Source organism: Schistocerca gregaria, chromosome 5, assembly GCF_023897955.1.
Source record: "Schistocerca gregaria isolate iqSchGreg1 chromosome 5, iqSchGreg1.2, whole genome shotgun sequence".
Lineage (NCBI taxonomy): Eukaryota > Metazoa > Arthropoda > Insecta > Orthoptera > Acrididae > Schistocerca > Schistocerca gregaria.
In genome coordinates, this window is record NC_064924.1 from 649891296 (window position 1) to 649913108 (window position 21813).

The following is a 21813-nucleotide window of genomic DNA, read 5'->3' on the forward strand; positions in this document are numbered from 1 at the left end:
CACTGACCCTTACTATATCTAGATCCAGCCTGTGCATTTCCCTATTCAGATTTTCTAGCTTCCCTACCATATTCACGCTTCTGACATTCCACTCTCCTACTCGAAGAACGTTATCCTTTCGTTGATCATTGAATCTTTTTTTCATGGTCACCTCCCCTCGGCGATTCCCTCCCAGAGATTTGAATGGGTGATTATTCAGGAATCTTTTACCAATGGAGAAATCATGAAACTTTTTCTATCACAGGCCACATGTTCTGTGGATGCTTGTTATGTGTCTGCAATTCTGTGGTTTCCATTGCCTTCCGCATCCTCATGCCTTCGATCATTGCTGATTCTTCTGCTTTTAGGGTCAGTTTTCCACCCCAGTGCAAGAGAGTGCCCAAAACCTCTGTCTGCTCCTCCACCCTCTTGCCGGAAGTGTTCGGTTCCCATTGCTGATTCTTAATCAAAATTTAAGCGGTGGAGAGTTTGGAGCCCGGGACGGACTGCGTCTTCATTATTCATCAGGGACGCTACTCCTAGACCACGGATTCCCGCCAATGTAACTTAAAAAGTAAAATAAAATTCTTCCCAACAGGCCTCAGAAGAGGCAGCGGTACTGAGCGACCCCCCATGTCATCCTCTGCCGATGGTCACTGGATGCGGATATTGGAGGGGTGTGTGGTCAGCAGACCGCTCATCGGTCGTTGTCAGTTGTGACTGGGTCTGTGAGTTTTCAATCACGTAGCTCTCCAGCTGATCTCCCAAGGGTTGAATGCTACCTGTCTTGCCAACAGCACATGGCAGACTTCGATGATCGTACATCCAAGTGCTAGAGGAGACCGACAGCTCTTGGCGTTGGCGATGGGACGGAAACCGGTACTACCATCGCTACAAGCCGTTAGCTATGGAGTAATAAGTGGACGATCAAACTTTTTGTCCTGGCTCCTGTGCACTTGTATATTCAGAGTCTCATGGTAACATACGCACACTTGCAGGCGTACCTGGTGCTGAAGGGCCACGGGAAGCTGGAGCAGGAGGGCAGCAGCGCGGCGCCGCGCCCGCAGGCGGCCAAGTTCCTGTCCAAGGCGCGCTCCGCCAACTCGCAGTGCCTGCCGTCGACCAACTCCTCCGCCGCGGAGCTCACCGGCCGCCTCTCCGACGTCGACGTCCAGGTGGGCCCCGAACACCTGCCGCGGCCGCTTACAGCATTAGGCACCGCCAGACGAGCCACTGGCCCTTCTGGCAAATATACACATCTAGACTCACATTGCCCTTCCGTACTCTTAACACTAGAGCGCCTAAGCCTCTTTTCCTAACTCGGATGCCTAAGGGCGGGAGGGGGGGGGGGGGTTAGGGAGAGGGATCCAGCGAGCTCACAGGTAATAAATAAGTTTACTCACGAAAAATTACAACTTTCAAAATGGTTTATGTATTTTAACTAAGGCTTCGGTTTAATAATGTTGTTAATTGTTATAAATATTGGACTGAGTGAATAAAAAATTTACATGCTACAAAACAAATGTGTTCATATACAATAGACTACTCTGGGTCCTCAACTTCAAGGCAAGAGACACACTTCACAATTTTTTCTGAATGTGTGTTTTACACACATGTTTATGACACTGTCCACAATACCATTTTGGTTTACTTAGATAGTTGTACTTCTGCTTCTTTGTTTTAGCTTTTCTCACACAAATATGGCACCGACCTTTCCCTGCAGAAGGCTGACGTGATTTTGTTGTCACTTCTTTGATTTCATTTTCCAGAATAGTCTCCAATGATTGAACAATTTGCTTAGATAACCCTCTTGCATTGGTACTTCTTTCTTCTGTCTGCAATTTGACTAGTTCCATCCCAGCTTGCAGAAGATAAAGTTTCCATTTGTTTTCTTTCTTCTCAGTCCATCTTGGATGTTGCTGGATAAATATGGTAGTTGCACTGATAGCACAAATGTCGATAACAGAGTAAAATACAGATGGATGCCATGCCTTTGTTCCACTCTGGCAGGTGTACATACGCGCCATTTGATCAATGGTATCAATTCCACCTTTAGTGGAATTATAATATGCATTTATCTCGGTTTTATTCTTCTCTCCTCCAATAGTGCCTTTATTTTGCTTCATTGTCGACAAATTCAGTAAGTTTTTACTTGGTTTCGTTTTTGCTGTGTAGGACACCAAAGTTACTGGAGGCCTACGTGTTGGGAACTGCACTAACTCACTGCAAGTTTACAAGATAAACAACAGCTGACTCACATCAACAATCACTTCCTCTGAAAGCAAACCCATTGTTGTGAATGTCAGGAATACCAACCAACAAGAAACTAACTTGCATTGTTGTAGAGATGAGAAATACGAAATCCTGCTAAGGGAAAGTTTCTATAGCATGGAAGCCTAAGAGAGGGGGTGGGGGGTGGTTTGTTGGACCCATTATAAGCTTATTTATTTTTTCTGTCAAAGCAGGAATTTTCTATAAAATGTACTGACACTAATGTAACATAAAATAGCCAACAAACAATAACTCAAAGGGAATATGTAGTATGAAAGTTACTTGGGCAAAAAGAGGGGACACAAAAAAATTCAACGAACCCCCCCGCCCTCCTTAGGCGTCCTAGGGTTAAGCCAATAGGTTTTCCTTACAGTTCATCCTAACCCCAATTCACTTCAACGTTCCTTCCTACACCATCCAATTGCTTCACTTCCCAATATAACCAACGACCTCGAAGAAAATGGCCACATGAAACGGAAACAACTATATTATGAATTAAGTCCCAAAAGCTGCTTCTATTTTGAGATGTTTATGTAATCACGGCATTCCTGTCTCAGCACTATTGCCATCATCAGGCGATCTGAAAGTATTGGTTTTATTACATACTATTTTCTAGTGCAGATGGTAGCCTACTTGTCATATATGAGATTGACAACCATACACTTATGGAATTCTTACCTTACCTGTAACATCGCTGGTTAGTCACTCAAGCGTTTTTCTTACGTCTTTTAAGGTTATTTCATGACATTGCTTTCATAGACTATATTTGTTGGAAGATGTAGCCTGAATTTTATTTTCGAGCTGAGAGCGCTAGCCCACTGCTTCCAGGACTCGGGTAGGCGCGCCGGCCCCAGATCGAATGCGCCCGGCGGATTAACGATGGGCCGGCCAGCCTGGATGTGGCTTTTAGGCGGTTTTCCACATCCTGCTAGGTGAATACCGCTTCAGTCACACGGCTCGCAGACATCTGAACACTTTCGCACTATTCTATGGATTACACTCAACGCAGACAGTTGAAGTACACTAAATCCGTCCAAGGGCTACGGCGTGGCGGCAGGAAGGGCATACGGCCACCTCTTAAACATTAACATGCCATATCCGATTAATGATGGCTGATCCTGCGTATCCACGGGACAAGGCTCAAGTGATAGAATAGCCTGAATTTTATTTGTTGTGCGTCCCAAATTTTTTTGTTTGTCGTTTAACCAATGATGTTATAAGTTTACATCAGAGCATTTACTTATTGACTTCCCTTTGTTACCGTGTTGTTTATTTTTATGTGTGAATGTGTCTTTGGTTGGGCTTAGCATATGTCTACGGTTGTTTACCGCTTTGATGGTCGATGATTTGAAAAGTGTTTTCTATATAGTGTTTGTGTTATTGATCCAATTGCTCGTTGAGTATCTGTTGTGGATATTTGTGTGCATGTGTGTAGATTTCGACCTCTTCCAGAATATTGAGTAAGCGAGCTTTAGGTGTTATATGGTAAATTTGGATCGCTTTTTCTACATTCTCTGTGGTATGTTGTTCTATCTGTAGGTGTTGAAAGAAGGTTGATGGGTTGCCTTCATTGTTTCTAGTCTGTTCTCTGTATCTGATATTAAAGTTACAAACCTGTCTGACATATATAGAACTTATCATAACCTTTACAATGAAATTTGCATATACCTGGATACGAGTACATTGGTAATTTAACTTTTCCTGATCTAATTTTTAATATTTCTTTAGTGTGCTATATGAGGTGTACGTTTGTTTTCTTTAACATTGTGTTTAGTGTGTTTGAAATGTTGCCTATATATGTTGTCAATATATATGTGAATTTGTGTTTGGTTTGTGTATCTCGTTGAAGTGTTATTTCATTATGTACTTTCTATTTTAATAGTGTGGTATTTTTGTTATATATCTGTTGAGCCAATTTCGGGTTATAACCATTCTGTAGTGCCACATATTTTAAATTTTTTTTCTTTATGTATTGCTTCTTGTTCTTAAATGAGGTTTATTATCATGTTGACCATGGCATGAAAGTAGGCATATTTATGTGCTTTTGGGTGGCACAAAGTAGCATGTATAATGTTATCTGTTGTGGTAGTTTTCGGTATAAATGGAATATGTGTATATTTTCAACATTTTTTATAGTAAAGTCTAGAATGTTCATCGCTTTGTTGTTTCTAGTTCCATTGTAAATCTCATTTTTGGATGTACTGCATTTAGTGCATTGTGTATTAGCTGGATGTCTGTGGTATTTCCATCAAGTAGCATTAGGGTGTCATCAATATATCTATAGTAACATACAATTTTTTAAATAATGGGATAGTGTTGTTGAGAAGTTTTTCTTCTAATGAATTTAAGAATATATCTGCTATACTTCCTGCAATGCTGCATCCCATAGCAACTTCCTCAGGTTGTGTGAAGAATTTTTCACTAAAAAAGAAGTAATTTTGATGTAGTATCAATTTGAATAATTCTATAAATAATTTAGAGCCCATTACTGATGTTTTCCTATATTGTAATAAATTATTTTCAGTTATGGTTATTGTTTCGTTGACTGGCATGTTAGTGCAGAGGTTTGTTATATCAAAGGATACAAATTTTCGATTTGTCGGCATTTATGTCTTGTAGTTTTTTTGCAATGAGTTTCTTGTCCTATAATTAGTCTTGTATGTATAATATTTTTTAGTATGTTGTTTAGTTTTTGACGAACGAGATGTGTTGGGTTCTCTATGATGTTCACCACTGGGTGGATAGAAACTAATGGTTATGTATTTTGGGTCGTCTATGTAGCGTTGGTGGTCTGGGGTTCATTACTACACATGATTTACTTTCATAATCTGTTTCGGATAGTGTTACATTTTTTTAACAATTATCCTTGTTTGGGCCATGTATTTATTTGTTGGGTCTCTATTCATTTCTGTTATATTGTTTGCAATGAGGAAGTTATTTGGTTTTTGTATATAGCCATCTTCTTTGGGTGTTATTATGCTACTTCCCTTGTCCACCTTTACTGATTTTTTAATCTCTAGTGTGTCGTTGATTTAGCATAGGGTTAAATGGTCTTTATTGTCGTCTTTATATTGTCCGTTATATTCCTACAGCAGAAACATTCTGTTTGCACCCATCTACATATGGAGAAATGATCATCATAATAAAATAAGGGAAATCAGGGCTCGCCCAGATAAATTTAAGCACTCGTTTTTTTCCCTTCGAGAGTCGAATGGTAGAGAGACTACCTGAAGCTGATTCATTGAACCGTCTGTGAGGTACTTAATTGTGAATAGCAGAGTAATCACATAGGTGTAGATGCAGATGTAATCGAAGAAATTTTCTCGTCTTACTAAATTGTCGTCTCCCATCCCATTTGAAGGCTTCAGCTCACCTTGTTGCTGCGTGACCTACTCATCTTATTATTCCTAAATTCAAACATTCCCTTGTTTCTGCCATTAAACAGAGTGTTAGTGGTGTAAATGCAGATACTGAGATAATTGCCGAGTTAATATGTACAGACGTTATTGTACTATTTGTTTTTTTGTTTGCATCTAACAGTCTCCCCAAAGAAAATCACACAAATTAATTTTTCTGCATTATCGTTCTCCACCACTAAGTGGGGTATGCTTGTCAATATAGACTTACCGTTTTGCATCCACTCGTCCACACTTCAGAACCTGACCTGCTGCTCAAGGCAGAATGAGCATTAGTGGCTTGTTCTTGCCACATGTACAAGGATTACTAGGAAAATAAGATAACCGGAAAGCCCAGAAACGAACACCGGCAAAATAGGTACACCAAGCTGCAGTGAAGGCAAACCTCCTACGTGTAGAGCACCCACAACGAAGACTTCTGGTCTTCCAGGTTGAGGGTAACTCATGTAGAATGATGACCGGTCAGGATACTCAATGCAAACATGAAAATATATACTGGAGCAAATATTGGCAAACCTACAACGATTTCTATTCTAACTCTTTGATAATCAAAAGCCTATACAGCCCTAAAAGTTCACAGATACTGTTAAACTAACAGGAAACATAGAGGATGGAATTGGGAGCGCTCCAATGAACAAGATGGAATTGAACGGGCTTACTCAAAATAGGAAGTGGACAAATACAGAGACTGTTGGTAACTTCTCGAATGTTGGGTTCTGCATTCATAAATTAACTTATTAATTTTGCAATGACAAATATTCTCACGCTAAGCAGCAAAAAATTTCAAGGCAAACGTGTCATTTCCGGACATGCATATCGCCAGACGGACAAGTACTGAATCAGAGAGACCATGTAGGTATCCAAAATAGATTCCAAAACAGCATTAAAAATGTTAGACACTAACCGTGTGTTAATTACATCCAAAACAAAATGGAACTCAAAAGGGAACTAAATGGAAATAGAAAGAAAAATACAACATACGAGATCTGGTGGAAGGAAGTACAAAATAAAACGTCATCGAAGCAATTAAAAGTACCTAACAAAAGCTTAACTGGCCAATAGGGAGCAACCAAACGTCGAAAGCAAGGACGGTAAGAAGTAACTACCTTGGTTACAGGAAAATGAAAACGACATAGCAAAATTTGGTTTAGCAAAAGGTTCTAAGAATTTGTGCTGGAGAGAAGAAATTCGAGGAAAAGTTGAATTCAAGAAAGGAACAGTACGACACTGAAAGAGAGAGATAAAATCCGGCAGCAAACACAACACATCCTAAGACAACAGAAAAAGGAATTCTACAACAAATTGATAAGAGAAAATGAAGATGATGTCAAGCGTCATGGAACAAGTCAGATAAAAGAGAAAATATAAAAAAAACAGTATGTAAATTTTCTAAAACAGACAGTTTATAAAGGATCAAAAGGGGGAAATACTAACAAACAAGAGTGACATACAAAAAAGATGGGGACGTACTTCTCACTGCTACTCAAAACCACTGACCCAGAGTCTTAGCGTAAATGTAAAAAGTCTGATTCAGTGTACAAGTCACTACTAAATGAAATACAGCAAGTAATAAAGATATTAAATAATAATAAGTTTGTGGCGAAGACCAGATATACGCTGAGTTGTTAGATACTGAACGACCGCAGCTAATATTCGAAGTACAGTCATTAACAGAAACAATTTGGAAGACATACGCCATACCTACAGACTAGAAGACCGCAACTGTATCCCTAGTATTTAACAAAAATTATCGTCAAGTGTGCGGTAAATACACAGGAATTACTTTACTGAATGTCACCATAAAATCCTACGCATGTGCATATTAAAAAGACAAAGCCTTCTAAATAACGAACTAATCAGTTACTACCATCGCTGTTTCCGCTGAAACCTATACACATTAGGTCATTTATTCAGAGTAAGACCAATAACTGAGAAGGTGTGTGAATTCAGTCAACATATTATTTCTAGTTTTCTAAAAGACCAATGATGGTATATGCCGACAGACACTACAAAATATACAAATCAAAATTTTTTTTGCATGGCCTCGGTTCCGAGAGGTACCTGTACAGAAAATTGGGATAGAGATCAATATAAACATAATTGCGCCCTTTTTAATGCTCATGAAAATCACACCTTGAATCTTGTACCACCAAACATGGAGACCTTCATAGGTGGTGGTCGAGATTGCTGTACACAACGTTAACTCTAATACCAAGTAGCACGTCTTCTGGTACTGATGAATGCCTGTATTCGTCGTTCCATACTATCCACACGTTCAACAAGGCACTGTTGGTGCAGATTGTCCCACTCCTCAACGGCGACTCGGCATAGATCTCTCAGGGAGGTTGGTGGGTCTCGTCGACCATAAACAGCCCTTTTGAATCCATCCAAGGCATGTTTGATAGGTTTCATGTCTGGAGAACATGCTGGCCACTCTAGTCGAGCGATGTCGTTATCCCGAAGGAAGTCATTCACAAGATGTGCACGATGGCGGCACGAATTGTCATCCATGAAGACGAATGCTTCGCCAATATACTGCCGATATGGTTGCACTACCGGTCGGAGGATTGCATTCACGTATGCTACAGACATTATGGCGTCTTCCATAACCGCCAGCGATGTACGTCGGCCCCACATAATGTCACCCCGAAACATCAGGGTACCTCCACCTTGCTGCACTCGCTGGACAGTGTGCCTAAGGCGTTCAGCCTGTCCGGGCTGCCTCCAAATACGTCTCGGACGATTGTCTGGTTGAAGCCATATCTGACACTAGTCGGTGAAGAGAACGTAATGACAATCCTGAGCAGTCCATTCGACATGTTGTTTGTCCCATCGGTACCACGCTGCACGGTGTCGTGGTTGCAAAGATGGACCTCACCATGGACATCGGGAGTGAAGCTGCGTTTCATACAGCCTGTTATGCACAGTCTGAGTCTGTGTCTGCACGAAAAGCATTATTCAACAACGTGGCGTTGCTGTCAGGGTTACTTCGAGCCATAATCCGTAGGTAGCGGTCATACACTGCAGTAGCAGCCCTGGGTGGCCTGAACGAGGCATTTAATCGATAGTTTCTGTCTCTCTGTATCTCCTCCACGTCCGAAGAACATCGCTTTGGTTCCCTTTGAGACGCCTGGACACTTTCTTTGTTGAGAGCCCTTCCTCGCACAAAGTAACGACGCGGATGCCATCGAACCGTGGTCTTGACCGTCCAGACATGTTTTAACTACAGACAACACGAGCCGTGTACTTCCTTCCTGGTAGAATGACTGGAACCGACCGGGTGTCGGACCTCCTTCGTCTAATAGGCGCTGCTCATGGATGGTTGTTTACATCTTTGGGTGGGTTTAGTAACATTTCTGAACAGTTAAAGAGACTGTGTCTGTGATACAATATCCTCAGTCAACGTCTATCTTCAGAACTTCTAGGAACTGAGGTGATGAAAAACTATGTTTGATATGTGTATAAAGAAGTAATTTGAAGTATCATCAAAGCTAATCAGTTTAATTAAATTGTGCATATAAGACACTTTGTCGTGGTACGACACCTGTGTGGTTCTCAGGACAGAGACAAGGGGAATCCATTTCACCTATTTTATTAAACCTCGGCTTAGAAGAATTGGATTAGTAAAACTAATCCACAAGGGATCCTAATCGAGGTGGTGAACATTACCAGAAATGCCTACGGAGATGTAGCTTTAGTATGTAGCCTCAAAAGAGAATTAATCAGAAAGACACACTATAATTATAAAATATATTATAAAAAAGGATTACACGTTATCGAAAAAAGTCATAAGTAAGAAAATTCAAATATACACACCTTTCATGTACATCTACGTCTACAAGCACACTCTACAAATTACACTTGGGTGCCTGGCAGACGGTTCCTCGAACCATCTTCACAGTGGTTTTCTATTACTCCACTCTCGTACTGTGCTCGAAACAAACGAACACCTATATCTTTCCGTACGATCTCTGATTTCCCGTATTTTGTTACGACGATGGTTTCTCCCTATGTATCCTGCTCCATACACATTTCGAATCATTTGTCGTCATTATACTACCACAACACCATCAAACTAAGTGCTAAGGGAATGCACAAAAAAGTGCCTGTTTCAGTGAATCACCAACACAATTCGATCTGTATCTTACAAAAAAAAAAAAAAAAAAAAAAGAAAAAAAAAGAAACAACTACATCAATTTCAGTTTATAAAACTTGGGATTTACAACACAGTGTTACTACTTCACAGCCACTTTTGTATGATTTACAATCTACCGAATAATGCGCAGGTTTATTGGTTGTTATCTACCTCGCAACCAAACCCCCAGATGCAGCGATGAGGTGGTATAGTATTAAAACAAAAATTTGGGACAGTATATGGTTAAAACCCCTGTATACCAGGATTAGTCACCCCTAGTCTCATTGCTGTGTGGAGCAACTGTAAACGACAACCCTTACAATGATGGTTCAAATGGCTTTTAGCCCTATGGGACTTAACATCTGTGGTCATCAGTCGCCTTGAACTTAGAACTACTTAAACCTAACTAACCTAAGGACATCACACACATCCATGCCCGAGGCAGAGTTCGAACTTGCGGGCGCATCGGTCGCGCGGTTCTAGACTGTAGCGCCTAGAACCGCTTGGCCACATCGGCCGGTAACAACCTTTACATCGCAATTTGTGAGCAAATTAAAGAAGTCTGTTACTTATAATCTGAGGATGGTTGGCACTAATGTTACCCAGAGACTAGGGCCAGTTAGCCTCTGTCCACTACGATTATCACCTTTTTTTCATATCGGTTAATTTGTTTCTTTATTCGTTACTTCAATGTGCTTCATGTGTACAGCGAGTCTGTATCCGTACGTTTGTATTTTATCTGGGGCAGTTGCATGTATTCACAACTACTATTATTTACCCAGAAGAAAGCGAACAGAACAGTAAGTGGCCAGTGTTCACACAGACATGGCATTTTTCCTTTAGTTAACGAATTTAGGTGGTATAAATTAGATTTTACAGCTTAAAAGCATACTTAATCAGTCATAAGAAGTAATTGTCTTCCTGGAGTTGCCCTAAGCAATGTATTTACTGAATAAAATTTCACGTATTACAAACCATTTGTTGGTTACAGTAGTTTAGAGGCAGAGTGTCGAAAATCGATTTTAGTTTCGCCAAATGTGGATTTTAATGGCACACCGTCTGATTCCAAATGCAGTGTGCACTTAAGATATTCGTCCGCAGCTCGTGGTCGCGACGTAGCGTTCTCGCTTCCCATGCCCGGGTTCCCGGGTTCGATTTCCGGCGGGGTCAGGGATTTTCTCTGCCTCGTGATGACTGGGTGTTGTGTGATGTCCTTAGGTTAGTTAGGTTTAAATAGTTCTAAGTTCTAGGGAACTGATGACCATAGCTGTTTAAGTCCCATAGTACTCAGAGCCATTTGAACCAAACTTACGATATTAATGACAAATATGTGTACTGCCCTGTACGCATACGGTTCCAGATTGTGGAACAAATCGGCTCTGCCACATGGAGATGAGGGATATCTGCGCGTTGTGTAAAATATACACGCAGTGTCTGCTCCGGATCCTCTAGGATACTCTTTGTGGCTGGGAATATGTGCTATTGCCTTTACGTGAGGGGGGTGCCAGAGCGGAAGGATGCGTGTCCTGTTGGACCGCGCATTTCTTGGCAAGTCGTTCAAAAAGCGTGCCGCGGACCGACTGCAGGCCAGTATGGCAGTGTGGGGGCTGGGGGTGGAGCGAAGGAGGGTGGGAGGGAGGGGAGGGTGACAGTGACACCGGGAATCAGTGGCGTCAGCCGCATCGCCTAGCAGCCCGCCGCCACTCGGCGTCTCCCTTTCTTGCGGCCCGAGTGGCCGCTAGCAGATTTCCCGCGGGGGATGGACGGGCATGCAAAGGAGCGGGCTGTGTGCCTGGGTGTGGGGTGAGGGCGTGGCCGCCCCTAGCCGCGGGCGGCGCTTGTTATCGGCGGCTCTGCGGAAGCAGCAGAGGCTCATGAAGGGCCGCCTCGTCCCAGCCTCTTCCTGAGCCTCCCTCGGTGTCTCTACCCCCCCCCCCCCCCCCACCCATCTATCTCTCTCTCTCTGTCTGCTGCACTTAAATGCCTGCTCTGCTCCGACAAGGGGCCATCTCTGCACGTCGGCGGCCCAATTCCGTGAGGCCCAGTAGCCAGTGAGCGATCCTCTTATCTAACTCTACGTAGCCAATTAGTTGCATACTTCATCTGTGGTGATTTTCCACTTCCTTTACTTAGATGCTAATACATGGTGTTTATAAATGAATATCGGAGTCTTAACACTTTATAATATTTATTACATTAAACTTCAAGTTATAAATCATATGTCAAATGAAAGAGCAACTCAAACAGCTGTGATTGGCACAAGCGCGCATGCGCTGCGCGCTGTTTCCGCTGCAGTCCGCTAGACAGCGGTAGTAGCGAAGATGACGACTAGTGAACTGAAAGCGTTTTGTGTTTTGCAGTTTGCGAACACCGAATCTGTAGCTACTGTGCTATCTTCGTTCCGGCTGAAGTTCGGTTGTGATGTGAGAAGACACCGGCTGCCTTTGTAAAGGGAAGAGCACAGGACGACCAGGAGTTAGTGAAGAGACTGTTGAGCGACTGAGAGAGTCGTTCCCTTGTAGCCCAAAGAAATCAGTCGAGAAATTTACTTATCGACTGTTTGAAAAGTTTTAAGAAAATGCGTAAAACTTCGTCCTTAGCGTTTACAGTGAAGAGACTGTTGAGCGACTGAGAGAGTCGTTCCCTTGTAGCCCAAAGAAATCAGTCGAGAAATTTACTTATCGATTGTTTGAAAAGTTTTAAGAAAATGCGTAAAACTTCGTCCTTAGCGTTTACAGTTTTCACACGCTCTAAATCCGGCAGACCATGGATGACATGAAAACTTCGAAAGCGAAATGTTGCTTCATGTCGATGAGATTTTCTGGATCATATTGTCTTCAGTGATGAATCGACCTTTCACCTTAGTGGATATGTTAACACTCACAATGTGTGCATCTGGGGCTTAGAAAATGCTCACGAGGTGGTACGAATGCAACAAGATTCCTCTAACGTGACTATTTTTGTTCCTTATCCCGGCGGAAGGTTCATGGGCCAATCTTTTTTGGTGAATGTACTGAAATGGCAGTTCTTATCTTGATAAACTAGTGCTATGCCTCTTTCCTCAGTAGGAAGCAATTGAGCATAGGCCGCAAGGGGCCCAATGACAGGGCTTGCTTTGCATGGCCTCCAAATTCACCTGACGTAACGCCATTCGATTTTTTTTCTTCGTGGCTTCATCAAGGATCGTGTGTACGTGCCTCCGATACCAGCAGTTCTTGGTAAAACTGTCTGAGTTGCTCTTTCATTTAACATATCATTTGTAACTGTAAGTTTAATATAATAAATATTGGAAAGCGTTAAAGCATCGATATTCATTTATTAACACCCTGTATAACACTCTCTTCTATTGTAGTCTGCTATTAGTAGACACTGGTTAACAAACAAGCAAAGCATCTGGGTGCTATGTCTTAAACATACACACCATAGCGCAATTGTCTGTAACAGGTAGAAAGGCCACCAGAGTGGTTTAGTGTTTTTCGTGAGTATCTAGATTATTCGCTACAATCCTGTTATTAATATACAAATAGATCATTTTAAGCATTTGCCTTTCGTAATTGGTCTATTTTTACAGGTATTAAAGCTGCAACATTTTAAGTCTTTGTTAGTGTAACAGTACATGGACTGACAGAAGTCCTAGTATCGCATCGGATCTCCTTTTGGGTTGGGTTGTCTTGGGGAAGAGACCAAACAGCGATGTCAACGGTCTCATCGGATTAGGGAAGGACGGGGAGAGAAGTCGACTGTGCCCTTTTAAAGGAACCATCCCGGCATTTTACTACAGTGATTTAGGGAAATCACGGAAAACCTAAATCAGAATGGTCGGACGTGGGATTCAACCGTCGTCCTCCCGAAAGCGAGTCCAGCGTGCTAACCACTGCGCGGAACTCCTTTTGTCGGGCACTGTGGAGCAAGTCGACGTGGCACGGACTCAACAAGTTGTTGGAGGTCCTTTGCATAAATGTTGAGCCATGCTGCATCTGCAGCCAACCACAACTGCGAACGTGTTGAAAGTGTCGCCGCTGCAGGATTTTGTGCATGAACTGACCTCTCGATTATTCAGGATTCATGTCGGGGAAATTGGGTGACCTAATCATTCATTCGAACTGTCCAGAAGGTTCTACACAACAATCGTGACCAGTTGCGGCCCAGTGACCTGGCGCATTGCCATCCAGAAAACTTCTATCGTAATGGTCTCCAAGTAGTGGGACATAACCATTTCCTGCCAATGATTGGTACAGTTAGACCAGAGGACCCGTCCCACTGCATCTAGAAACAGCTCAAGTCATTATGGAACGACGTAAGATTGCACAGTACCTTGCTGACAACTTCGGTCCGTGAGTTCGTGGCGTTTGAGCAACGCTCGAGACTTACCATTAGTGGTTACTTACTGAAATTGGGACCCAGCTGACGTGGTCACAATGTCGTGTTGTTATCAGAGCGGTTGTCTGTTGCCAAAGCCCATTAATGTCATATTTCGCTGCATTGTCGTAACGGATATATCCTGAGAAATCTGTACCCAGAACAAACACCTCTGGCCGTAATAAAGGCCTTCAAACGCCTGGGTATTGAGTCGAAAAGTGCTTGGATGGCGTGTACAGGTATAGATGCCAATGGAGCTTCAACACGATACCACAGTTCATCAAGAGTAGTGACTGGCGTATTGTGACGAGCCAGTGGCTCGGCCACCATTGACCACACGTTTTCAGTTGGTGAGAGATCAGGAGAATGTGCTGGCCAGGGCAGCAGCCGAACATTTTCTGTATCCAGAAAGGCCCGTACACGACGTGCAACATGCGGTCGTGCATTATCCTGCTGAAATGTAGGGTTTCACAAGGATCGAATGAAGGGTAGAGCCATGCGTCGTTACACATATTAAATATAACGTTCACTGTTCAAAGTGTCGTCAGTGCCATCAAGAGGGGACCGAGACGTGTAATCAATGGCACCCCATACCATCACGCCGGGTGATACGCCAGTACTGAGATGACAAATACACGCTTCAAATGTCTGTTTACCACGATGTCACCAAACACGGATGCGACCATAATGATGCTGTAAACAGAACCTGGATTCATCAGAATAAATGACGTTTTGCCATTCGTGGACCTAGGTTCATTGCTGAGTACAGCATCGCAGGCGCTCCTGTCTGTGATCCAGTGTCAAGGGTGACCTCAGCCATAGTCTCCGAGCTGATAGTCCATGCTGCTGCAAACGTCGTCGAACTGTTCGTGCAGATGGTTCTTGTCTTGCAAACGCACCCATCTGTTGACACAGTTATCGAGATGTGGCTGCACGATCCGTTACAGTTATGGGGATAAGATGCCTGTCATCTCGACTGCTAGTGATACGAGTCCGTTGGGATCCAGCAAGGCGTTCCGTACTACCCTCCTGAACCCACTGATTCCATTTTCTGCTAATAGTCATTGGATCTCGACCAACGCGAGCAGCAATGTCGGGATACGATAAACCGCAATCGAGATAGGTTACAATGCGACCTTTATCAAAGTCGGAAACGTGATAGTACGCGTTTCTGCTCCTTACACGAGGCGTCACAACAACTTTTCACCAGGCATGCCGATCAACTGCTGTTTGTGTATGAGAAATCGTTAGGAAACGTTCGTCATATGAACCTTGTGTGAATGTTCTGAAAAGCTAATCATTTGCATATCACAGCATCTTCTTCCTGACGATTAAATTTCGCGTCTGTAGCATGTCGTCTTCGTGGTGTAGCAATTTTAATGGCCAATAGTGTACTTCTTTCTCGGGCGTCCTCAATGCTGGTTAATGGATTTGCTTCTTCCTGGGTCACTAGAAGAGCGTCTTCCCACTTCATTCGTGGACGACCTTTTACACACCTACCAGTTGGCCGATAAACTAATACATTGTTAGGGAGAGTAACCTGTGCTTGGCGAGCTTGTCTTGCTTACTATAATCTTGTTCTTGCAATCACTCAAAGTCATGTTCCGTAAGCAGCCGATATAGCTTATAAGTGTGCCTTCTTTCCTGTATTCCAGTTTCTATATTGTACTACGAGCCAGTATTTTTTGTTATAATCTGCCTCTCAAGTACATTGTCTGCGTATTTGCTCATGCCTCACAACCAAACATCATCACCAGTAGCAGAAGTGACGTGTACAGCCGTATCTTGTTTTCCTGAGGTACAATTCGTGACATCTGTAGGTGATCTAAGCTGTAGTACACCCTGTTCGCAGGCATTATCCTTTGTCATGTTAACATCTGCAGCTTATTTTTATTCGAAAGTATTGATCCCAGGTACACGAATGGTTTTGACTTTTCCAATCTGTGATCGGCTGTACTAATACAAAATAAAAATTAGCCTACCAAACAAGACATTCTAAAGAATGAATATGTTAAAAAATAACTACACATGATGGGATATGCTACATAGAAATTAGGACAGGAACATTTACTTGGAGCAACAGAAGGCCCCACGCGTTCAAGGACGTAATGGTAGGTAATGTGGGCCTAAATAAAATGTAATAAAAATAGAGAGCATAGTCTACGCGAATAGGAATGGATAGAACAATAAGAATAAGAATTAAACACTTTTTTCGGCAAAAGGTCCGATAACTAAATATTTTTAAAATTAACATCATAAAGACGAAATAATTCTGACTTTTACTAATCAGCTGATGAAGCAGTTTATCACAATTCGTGCATGTATGTTCAAGAATTTCCAGTTCCTTAACATGATAGGCTTCCTGTCTTTGTAAATTGACGCTTCGTTGATGTTTTTATTTTGACCTGTGCATGATAGGAACATACCCTCAGCTGTTGATATTTTCCATTCTTCGTTCATCTTCATCATCATTTCAGACTGAGTATGCCTTTCAGCGTTCAGTCTGGAGCATAGCCCCCTTAAAAAATTCCTCCATGAGCCCCTATTCAGTGCTAACATTCGTGCCCTTTCTGATGTTAAACCTATTACTTCAAAATCTTTCTTAACCGAATCAAGGTACCTTCTCCTTGGTCTGCCCCGACTCCTCATACCCTCTACTGCTGAACCCATGAATCTCTTGGGTAACCTTGCTTCTCCCATGCGTGTAACATTACCCCACCATATAAGACTGTTCGCCCTGACTGCTACATCTATAGAGTTCAATCCTAGTTTTTCTTTGATTTCCTCATTGTGGACACCCTCCTGCCATTGTTCCCATCTACTACTACCTGCAACCATTCTAGCTACTTTCATATCCGTAACCTCAACCTTGTTGATAATGTAACCTGAATCCACTCAGCTTTCGCTCCCATACAACAAAGTTGGTCGAACAGTGCACAGATAACTTAGTCTTGGTACTGACTTCCTTCTTGCAGAAGAGTTCACTACACTCAGCTGGCGGCTACACGGGTAGCGGAGGCTGTGTGGCGTGGACTGGGCGGTTTTTTAGGTTAGAAGGCCTCGGGAAAGTGCGGGATGGGCTGCAATGTCAAAGGGTGCTTGGCAATTACAGGACGTGCTTGGATCAAGGAACAGTCGGAATTATAGTTGTAAACTGTTGTAGTTGCGCTGGAAAAGTCCCTGAGCTTCAAGCGCTAATAGAAAGCACAGAAGCGGATATCGTTATAGGTACAGAAAGCTGGCTAAAGCCTGAAATAAGTTCTGCAGAAATTTTTACGAAGTCTCAGACGGTGTTCAGGAAAGATAGATTAGGCAGAATTGGTGGTGGAGTGTTGGTGTCTGTCAGTAGTGGTTTATCTTGTAGTGAAGTCGAAGTAGATACTCTGTGCGAATTGGTGTGGGTGGAGGTTATACTTAACAGCCGAATTAAGTTAATAATTGGCTCCTTCTACCGACCCCCAGACTCCGATGATACAGTTGCGGAACAGTTCAGAGAAAGTTTGAGTCTCGTAACAAATAAATACCCCACTCATACGGTTATAGTTGGTGGGGACTTCAACCTACCCTCGGTATGTTGGCAAAAATACTTGTTCAAAACCGGTGGTAGGCACAAAACGTCTTCCGAGATTGTCCTAAATGCATTCTCCGAAAATTATTTAGAGCAGTTAGTCCACGAACCCACGCGAATTGTAAATGGTTGCGAAAACACACTTGACCTCTTGGCCACAAACAATCCAGAGCTGATAGAGAGCATCATGACTGATACAGGGATTAGTGATCACAAGGTCATTGTAGCTAGGCTCAATACCATTTCTTCCAAATCCATCAGAAACAAACGCAAAATAATTTTATTTAAAAAAGCGGATAAAGTACCACTAGAAGCCTTCCTAAAAGACAATTTCCATTCCTTCCGAACTGACTATGCGAATGTAGACGAGATGTGGCTCAAATTCAAAGATATAGTAGCAACAGCAATTGAGATATTCATACCTCATAAATTGGTAAGAGATGGAACGGATCCCCCGTGGTACACAAAAAAGGTCCGAACGCTGTTGCAGAGGCAACGGAAAAAGCATGCGAAGTTCAGAAGAACGCGAAATCCTGAAGATGGGCTAAAATTTACAGACGCGCGAAATTTGGCACGTACTTCGATGCGAGGTGCCTTTAATAGGTTCCACAACGAAACATTGTCTTGAAATTTGGTAGAAAATCCGAAGAAATTCTGGTCGTATGTAAAGTACACAAGCGGCAAGACGCAGTCAATACCTTCGCTGCGCAGTGCCGATGGTACTGTTATCGACGACTGCGCCGCTAAAGCGGAGTTATTGAACGCAGTTTTCCGAAATTCCTTCACCAGGGAAGACGAATGGAATATTCCAGAATTTGAAACACGAACATCTGCTAGCATGAGTTTCTTAGAAGTAGATACCTTAGGGGTTGCGAAGCAACTCAAATCGCTTGATATGGGCAAGTCTTCAGGTCCAGATTGTATACCGATTAGGTTCCTTTCAGATTACGCTGATACTATAGCTCCCTACTTAGCACTCATATACAACCGCTCGCTCACCGATAGATCTGTACCTACAGATTGGAAAATTGCGCAGGTCGCACCAGTGTTCAAGAAGGGTAGTAGGAGTAATCCATTTAACTACAGACCTATATCATTGACGTCGGTTTGCAGTAGGGTTTTGGAGCATATACTGTATTCAAACATTATGAATCACCTCGAAGGGAACGATCTATTGACACGTAATCAGCATGGCTTCAGAAAACATCGCTCTTGTGCAACGCAGCTAGCTCTTTATTCGCACGAAGTAATGGCCGCTATCGACAGGGGATCTCAAGTTGATTCCGTATTTCTAGATTTCCGGAAAGCTTTTGACACCGTTCCTCACAAGCGACTTCTAATCAAGCTGCGGAGCTATGGGGTATCGTCTCAGTTGTGCGACTGGATTCGTGATTTCCTGTCAGGAAGGTCGCAGTTCGTAGTAATAGACGGCAAATCATCGAGTAAAACTGAAGTGATATCAGGTGTTCCCCAGGGAAGCGTCCTGGGACCTCTACTGTTCCTGATCTATATAAATGATCTGGGTGACAATCTGAGCAGTTCTCTTAGGTTGTTCGCAGATGATGCTGTAATTTACCGTCTAGTAAGGTCATCCGAAGACCAGTATCAGCTGCAAAGCGATTTAGAAAAGATTGCTGTATGGTGTGTCAGGTGGCAGTTGACGCTAAATAACGAAAAGTGTGAGATGATCCACATGAGTTCCAAAAGAAATCCGTTGGAATTCGATTACTCGATAAATAGTACAATTCTCAAGGCTGTCAATTCAACTAAGTACCTGGGTGTTAAAATTACAAACAACTTCAGTTGGAAGGACCACATAGATAATATTGTCGGGAAGGCGAGCCAAAGGTTGCGTTTCATTGGCAGGACACTTAGAAGATGCAACAAGTCCACTAAAGAGACAGCTTACACTACACTCGTTCGTCCTCTGTTAGAATATTGCTGCGCGGTGTGGGATCCTTACCAGGTGGGATTGACGGAGGACATCGAGAGGGTGCAAAGAAGGGCAGCTCGTTTTGTATTATCGCGTTATAGGGGAGAGAGTGTGGCAGATATGATACACGAGTTGGGATGGAAGTCATTACAGCATAGACGTTTTTCGTCGCGGCGAGACCTTTTTACGAAATTTCAGTCACCAACTTTCTCTTCCGAATGCGAAAATATTTTGTTGAGCCCAACCTACATAGGTAGGAATGATCATCAAAATAAAATAAGAGAAATCAGAGCTCGAACAGAAAGGTTTAGGTGTTCGTTTTTCCCGCTCGCTGTTCGGGAGTGGAATAGTAGAGAGATAGTATGATTGTGGTTCGATGAACCCTCTGCCAAGCACTTAAATGTGAATTGCAGAGTAGTCATGTAGATGTAGATGTAGATGTAGATGTAGCTGAGCGCTCACTGCAATAGCTTTGCTACACCTCGCTTCCAGTTCTTTAACTATGTTGCCATCCTGTGAGAATATGCATCCTAAGTACTTCAAACTGTTCACCTGTTCTAACTCTGTTCCTCCTATTTGACACTAAATCCGTTTATATTTCTTTCCCACTGACATTACTTTCGTTTTGGAGATGCTAATCTTCACACCATAGTCCTTACATTTCTGATCTGAAATATTAGTTTGCAAACTTTCAATCGAATCTGCCTTCACAACTAGGCATATGCAAGACAGCTTATTTTGTGTTCACATATCTTGATATCACCCAGCCAGTCTATTGTTTTCAACATATGATCCATAAATAATATGAACAACAGTGGAGACATGTTGCAGCCTTGTCTTACCCCTGAAACTACTCTGAACCATGAACTCAATTTACCGTCAACTCTAACTGCTTCCTGACTATCGATGTAAAGACCTTTAATTGCTTGCAAAAGTTTGCTTACTATTCTATAATCTCGTAGAACAGACAATAACTTCCTCCTAGGAACCCGGTCATAAGCCTTTTCTAGATCTATAAAGCATAGATACAATTCCTTGTTCCACTCATAACACTTCTCCATTATTTACTGTAAGCTAACGATCTGGTCCTGACAACCTCTAATAGGTCTAACCACACTGATTTTCATCCAATTGGTCCTCAACTAATACTCGCACTTTCCTTTCAACAATACCTGAGAAGATTTTATCCACAACGCTGATTAAAGATATACCTCTGTAGTTGTTACAAACTTTTCTGTTTCCATGTTTAAAGATTGGTGTGATTACTGCTTTTGTCCAGTCTGATCGAACCTGTTCCGACTCCCAGGCCATTTCAATTATCCTGTGTAGCCATTTAAGACCTACGATTCCACTGTATTTGATGAGTTCCGACTTAATTTCATCCACCCCAGCTCCTTTAGTGCACTGAAATCTATTGACCATTTTCTCCACTTCCTCAAATGTGATCCTGTTTCCATCATCATTCCTATCCCATTCTACCTCGAAATCTGAAACATTGCTGATCCTATTTTCACCTACATTGAGCAACTCTTCAAAATATTCTCTCCATCTGTCCCAGTCATCCACAGGATTCACCAGCAGTTTTCCTGACCTGTCCAAAATACTTGTCATTTCCTTCTCACCTCCCTTTCGAAGACTGCTAATTACACTCCAGAATGGTTTTCCACCTGCTGCACCCATAGTCTCCAACCTGTTTGCAAAGTCTTCCCAAGATTTCCTCTTGGATGCTGCAATTATCTGTTTGGCTTTGTTTCTTTCTTCAACATGACTTTCTCTGTCTACCTGAGTTCTAGTATGTAGCCATTTTTAATACGCCTTCTTTTTCCTTTTTTTTTCAGGCTACCTTGACTGTGTCATTCCACCAAGCTGTTTGCTTCGTCCTACTTTTACACACTACTGTTCCAAGACATTCTTTAGCCACTTCTAGTACTTTGTCCCTGTACCTTGTCCATTCCTTTTCCAATGACTGTAATTGACTACATTCAACTAACTGGTACTTCTTTGTCACAGAAAATCTGATGGTCCCCGAAAAAGGCGAAATATGTCATTGAACTATAATTTTCGTGAAAGAGACTATTTTACTTCTAAACTGGTCTAAATATAGGTCTCCATTTGCCCGGCGGATCTAATCATACATTGTCCTGATTTGGGG

General features: G+C 42.4%; 1 protein-coding gene across 1 annotated transcript in view; it reads left to right on the forward strand.

Moving 5' to 3' along the window:
- The window catches only part of LOC126272875 (probable G-protein coupled receptor CG31760), a 644703-nt gene that overhangs the window by 607994 nt on the left and 14896 nt on the right, over positions 1-21813 (forward strand). The window contains exon 10 of the mRNA XM_049976099.1: positions 978-1154. Within this exon, the coding sequence (XP_049832056.1) occupies positions 978-1154 (177 nt within the window). The remainder of the gene's footprint in view (positions 1-977; positions 1155-21813) is intronic.